Genomic DNA, 6,305 nt, shown 5'->3' with positions numbered 1-6,305 from the left:
GAATAAGGAATGCCGGAAGCGTATTTACAACTTCATCTAGTGTAGCTTTGTGTAGCTTTGACCCTTTAAATGTACCTAAATACGTTTTCACATTATCCGATCCGCAACCGAATGTAGGACCGATATCCCATACATTTAAGACGCCATCTTAGATTTTTGCCTTTGAAATCCTTCCGACATCCGATATCGGATCGGATAATGTGAATACGCACTAACACCTATATACTTGTCACGTGCGGCGTGCCGTGAAACTTTCGAAATGTAAAAGTCTGTTAGATCTTCAGCCGCTGTTACATATTTCGCAGTGGCATGGTTTGTCACCAGCGTGTATGGCGTGTATTCTCTCGTGAGTCTTCAAAACTGCATAAATTTGTGAAAGCCTTACATACATTTCAGGCGTGAGTAGTGATGTGCAAGTTGCGGAAACATAAAAAAAAAAACTTAAATTTCTTGAAAAATTCACGAAAATTTCACGAAAAATAAAGGGAATTTCAATTTATGAAATAGAACGTTTCCATCTGCACAACACAATTGTCCATACAAACTATGGAAAGTTTCCGAAGTTTTCCTATGTGAAAATTTCAGAATATTGGAATCTTTTTGTCGGCACATCAGTAGGCGTGAGGCCGCGCCGCTATGGCGATAGTGATAATTAAGGTACATTAGGGTGACAGAGTGACTGAAATGCTCGGGTAATTTCGAAGAGGGAATCTTGATATGATGGAAATAATGGTGATTTTTATGCGACTTTCGACATTACCCTAATGCACCTTATAATGGTCGGTCAGTTTTGCGTTACTGTAGAAACGTGACACTCACTTGTTCAGTACCGACACCGACCACTGCGTCACATTTATTCGCTTGCCCGTGACGGAGTAGAAACTACAATTTCCATACATTTTTTTCTGACATTTATAGGGATTGAATCTGCTAAATAATTGTGAGTAGAACGAGCCAAAGCCACCAGGATTCGTTAAGAGTAATAAAACACGTAAGTTGTAAATGAAACGAAGACAAACTAACAACAATACCATTTATTGGTTATACAGGTTCTTACATATAGCAACAAACAATCATAGTTCCATGTTGGCTAACTGACGCGTTACGTGATGAACGGTATATTGCTTCTAACACTAAACTCCCCGGACTAACGTACGGCTAGAACAAGTATTCGATGAACAGAACATATCACAATAATCAATGATTACAGACACGTGTTGAGAATAAACTGCTGTCCGTTTCCATAGTTTTATTTCATGAGTAACTATCGCGGTAACCGAAGACAATATGAATAAACTGCTAGTTATAGGAAACTATGTTTCATAATCTCAATAGGTATTATAAAATAGAAGATGATTTTCCCCAAAATATTTGCTCCAGGACATTATGTGAGCAACAACTAAGTTATATTTTCAGCAGTTTTCATTTATCGCGTGTCCCCAGTGTGACCGTTGTAAAATACAAAGCATATACATACATACATACATACAATCACGCCTGTATCCCATAAAGGGGTAGGCAGAGCCCATGAAACTACTAAAGCTTCAGTGCCACTCTTGGCAAACAAAGCATATACACAATGCTTTAAATGTTACAAGTGCTGCCATCTACCGGCGAGTAGCGGTACGATGTAGAAGGTTGGCACAGAACGGTCGCTTACTCTAAATGGAAGACATCCATGGAAGACATTTGTATTTTGTTGTTATTTCCATTTATCCAATGTGACATTGAAAATATATTTTCTTTTACACATTAACATTCACTATCCAATCGCGTACATACTTTAACACAGCAAGTTATTAATTTAATTATGTTGATTTTACTCAATTCAATAACTTTGTAGTGTTAGAAAAACAAGGTCGTATTCTTAATTAAATTGCACTAAAAAAGTTGATAAGCATTATCTTTTTATTTCAAATTATATAAAAAACGATTTACGAAAAATAAATTCAGCAATTTCTGTAATAATAACTATGCCTAAAACAAACTCCATTTATACTCATAATAATTTCAAACATGCTCATGTTATTCCCTTAGAAGTAATTTATTTTTTAAAGTATAACTTTTGCAAAAATAAATATAATTCTCTAGCACACTAGCTCCTCGCACGCGCAGGCGCACGCGCAGGCACACTCACACTACCTATTTACATTTAATTTATTTATAATTTGACAGATAGTTTCATCGTAACGATCGAAAAGAAACGACTTTTAGTCGCAATTATTGTTTACCTAAAACACTTAGTTCGAAGAAACCAAAAGCATAGTTCATCTACTGCCCGCTAGGTGGCGCTACCAGTTAAACAATATGAAGTCTACATTAAGCAATGTCCTAGTTGTTTGCTACTGCGTGAGTTATCTGTAGTGATGGGAACATTGCTTACAGTAGAAGCAGTAATACATCGAGTCAATTAAATTACATTTATGAGTAAAATGTAAGTACACCAACAACTTAAATGCAACACCGAGAGAGCCAAAAATGAAGACAACATACAATAGAGTATTACACATATTATCATCTCCTCCACTCCCCTACTCTACGGTTACTATTGTCATCGTCACATTTCGTATTGTCTTATATTTACATATCCTATACAAATCATTAAAAATATACGGACGTACGAAAATATAATGTAAAATCTTCGCTTACAAAAATAACAAAACATTATAATTTTTTATTGTAATACTCTTATCACACGAGAACAAACAGTTACAGAAACAATAGTATCAGATAATATTATAAAGAACAAAAAAATATAAAAAAAAATTGTAGGGGACAAATACAGAACATGGTAAGTAATCAATAATCATACCTTATATCTATTTTAATATTAAATATTAAAATATTTTAAGTGCCTACTGGCGAATGATGGCGCAATGCATTATTATTATTTATTGCGTTTTTACACAATAATATAATTTATTTATTACACTTTTCTTAACATTGCGAAATAATAAATTCAATCTAGTAACGATCATTAAAAAAATAGTTATTTTAAATTAGAAATAGGTATAGAAGTAGGCAAGAAATAAAAATGATCACAATATAATTTAATTTATTCTAATAGGGTATGATAAGCGTCATCAAATAAGTTCATTAAACCTCAAAAAGCCTGAAGGGTAGAAGCTACCAGACATTCAGAATCTCTGGAGACCATGAGACAGATTGAAGAGATGACAACAGTTTTCTTTTTTGTAATTCTGTGCAAGTAGATGCGAGTATTGCAGAGGCGCTGAATATCTAATATTTCCCGGCGTCCGCGGCGCGTCTAAGATCCGCGTTCACAAATAGTGAACCTCCAAATGGCGACTACGACACAACATGTAAAATATACTTTTAATTGGCAAAATGGGAGATATGTCTCGTATATAATCATATGACCATTATATTATATTATGTCTAAATATATCTAGGCTACGCTACGCGTAAAATTTTCAACCATTTCCGAACGAGAAATATATTATAAGCAAATAAATATGCTTTCAGCTAGCACGTAGACAATTACCCCCTTATTCATAAACGTTCACTAAAGTTATCAAGCCGATAAAGTTCGTTTGTCCCTTTCTATCACACCAATACGCCGAAAAGGGACAAACGAACTTTATCGGCTTGATAACTTTAGTGTGCGTTTATGAATAAGGGGGTTATTCTCCAGCAAATGAAAATTAATTTAGGCCTTACTGTGGAAATTTCTTACTAATACAATATAGTTTATTTATCTTCTTACAACTATTGAAAATATATTTCCATTGTCAACAAACATTTAGACTTACATTATGGAAAACATCGAGAATTTTTATAACACGTGACTTGGATAATATGATCATTTATTCTAATATATTTTATAGACGGTTCATATAAACGTGAGCCAAGTATAACATACAACCGACCCCTAACACTATCAATTAATTAATGCAATTATTGGAAGACTACATTATCTTTCAACATTCAAATCATTTTATTGGTTTTTAAAGCCAAAAAAAATGTATATAGTTGTAGCCTCAGATTATACAAAATAAAGTTATTTCTTTTTAGAAATGCTAGTTTAGCATACAACTGCGCGTTTAGAGTTTTATATCTAAATGTGAAAGTAGTATATTTTATATAAAGAAGTGGACCTCTAGTTATTTGACTACATCGATACAATTCCTTTGACTTTGTTTTAGAATGGCTCCCAGTCACTTTGAGCACTGTCCAAACAATCTTCCCACTCCTACCATATCTCTGATCATTTTCAGGCAGCACAACAAGAGCGTCATCTGTACTACATACTTAGTCAAAATAATGAAGGACGCAACTTAAATATTAAATATAGTATGACAGTGTAACAATTTTATTTTTGAATAAATATAATATTAGAATTTATTTCAACGATACATATTACATATTATGTTAACATCAACTATTAAATTGTATACATATTTTTTACATTTACCGATATATTTATATATTTTAACAAGGGTCTGCCTGAAATGCGCATCTACACCATTCCTTTCCAACATTAGTCTTGAGACGAAGATTAATTTCGACTTTAAATACTACATTACATATACTCATAGTTCTCAAATACCTGCGGGCACGGGCACGGAGGCAACACAGCCACCGCCCCGCAGCCCGCACACACGCACACACGCACACACGCACCGGAAGCTTACAAAATATAACATCTAATAAGTTAGACTCAACATAAAGCATTTTTTTTTTTTAGTTTACGAGTATTTAAGTTTGCGTTGCGACGCTTAACAATGTAATCGTCCAGTGAACAAGTGATGAACAGTCAAACTGTTATTTTTTAAATAATCATACCATTATTAACAGCAAAGGTGATTAGATATAATGATTAAAAGGTCCTACTTCTCTCGAGACGAGGCCTACAGACTACAGTACAGATACGATTTCGTACGTAAGTAGGTACCTAATTTATGTAAAAGTTATGTTTTTGTGTCGAGTTCGTGGCATTGACCGATATTGACTAATGAAAAAACTAACGCTTTTAAAGTACACGTTAAACGCCATTTAGGTATTGATTGGAAGGGAAACCATATTTTTGACGTAGACGTATTTTCAACGGACCGACTTTTTGAGAATTGAAAGCCTTTGCAAAGGATGTCGACATCTTCAAAGTTATCTAACAGAAGTGACAAGACAGGCATTAGAGGGAAAAACCTCGGTCCGTCGAAAGCTAAATGCTTTAAGTTAAGCTAACCGACAGTTTAGTCAACAACAACGTCGTGACACTTAGCAGGAGGAAGTCGACAACTTCTAAGCTGTCTAACAGAATTAACAGAACAGGTATTCGAAGAACAACACCTCGGGCCTCGGTCCGTTGAAAGCTCGCTTCGCCAGTTTAGTCGACAGCTATGTCGTGCCCTAGGCGAGTAGGCGGTCCAACTCAGCCAGGAGGAAGTCCATATCTTCAAAGTTATCTAACAGAATTAACAGAGCAAAGAAAAAACCTCGGTCCGTTGAAGGCTAAATGAGCCAGTTTAGTCGACGACGATGTCGTACCCCAGACGGTCCATCTCGGCCAGCAGGAAGTCGACGTCCTTCTCGGTGACGGCGGCCGAGCTGATGATGTTGCGGAAGAAGTTGGGGCGGCGGTCGTCGGGCTGGTAGCCCACCATGATGGTGCCCGCCTGCATCATGCGCCCCTTCAGCTTGGCGCACACCTGGGGGGGATTACATTATGAGAAAGATAAAAAGAGACTGGACAAAAAATAAGTCTTTTTTTGGCAAGGCAAGGGTATCTTATTTCTGTTTGCTTCCGTCGTTGACTGGCATCGAAAACTGGTATGGACCAGCCAAGGTCAAGTGGTACCTGACCAAGCAGGATTTCTTACTTCTGGTCATGTTGCACTCCTAGCAGCTGGCGCGGGAGACACCAGAAGTTGATGTTGATCAGATCAGAAGTAGAAGCTTGTGCATACCTCCTGATCACGCGAAACTCCCCACAGAAGCTGACTTGGACTAGCTAGTTGGGATCAGGTGGAGTGGAACTGTGTGAGGTACCTTGCCCAGCAGGATCTCCTTCCGCTGATCATGTGGGACGCCCCGCAGCTGCCGCGGCAGGTGCCAGCAGCTGACGCTGACCAGCTCGGGCGGCAGGGTGAGAGGAATTACTCTGACAGTGCCAGGTACCTTGCCCAGCAGGATCTCCTTCCGCTGATCATGTGGGACGCCCCGCAGCTGGCGCGGCAGGTGCCAGCAGCTGACGCTGACCAGCTCGGGCTGCAGGGTGAGAGGAACCACTCTGACAGTACCAGGTACCTTGCCCAGCAGGATCTCCTTCCTCTGATCATGTGGGA

The 6,305-nt window shown here is 37.6% G+C and overlaps 1 protein-coding gene across 2 annotated transcripts in view; it reads right to left on the bottom strand.

Annotated features, from left to right (window-relative positions):
* Positions 1-3,650: 3,650 nt before the first annotated feature.
* The window catches only part of LOC125238880 (glutamate decarboxylase), an 84,291-nt gene continuing 81,636 nt past the window's right edge, over positions 3,651-6,305 (bottom strand). For both annotated transcript variants that reach the window (XM_048146353.1, XM_048146354.1), the window contains one exon: positions 3,651-5,669. In XM_048146353.1, coding sequence (XP_048002310.1) covers positions 5,487-5,669 — 183 coding nt within the window. In that variant the 3' untranslated portion in view covers positions 3,651-5,486. The remainder of the gene's footprint in view (positions 5,670-6,305) is intronic.

The sequence above is a fragment of the Leguminivora glycinivorella genome, chromosome 24 (assembly GCF_023078275.1).
Source record: "Leguminivora glycinivorella isolate SPB_JAAS2020 chromosome 24, LegGlyc_1.1, whole genome shotgun sequence".
NCBI lineage: Eukaryota > Metazoa > Arthropoda > Insecta > Lepidoptera > Tortricidae > Leguminivora > Leguminivora glycinivorella.
This window is presented reverse-complemented; position numbering and strand designations above follow the sequence as displayed.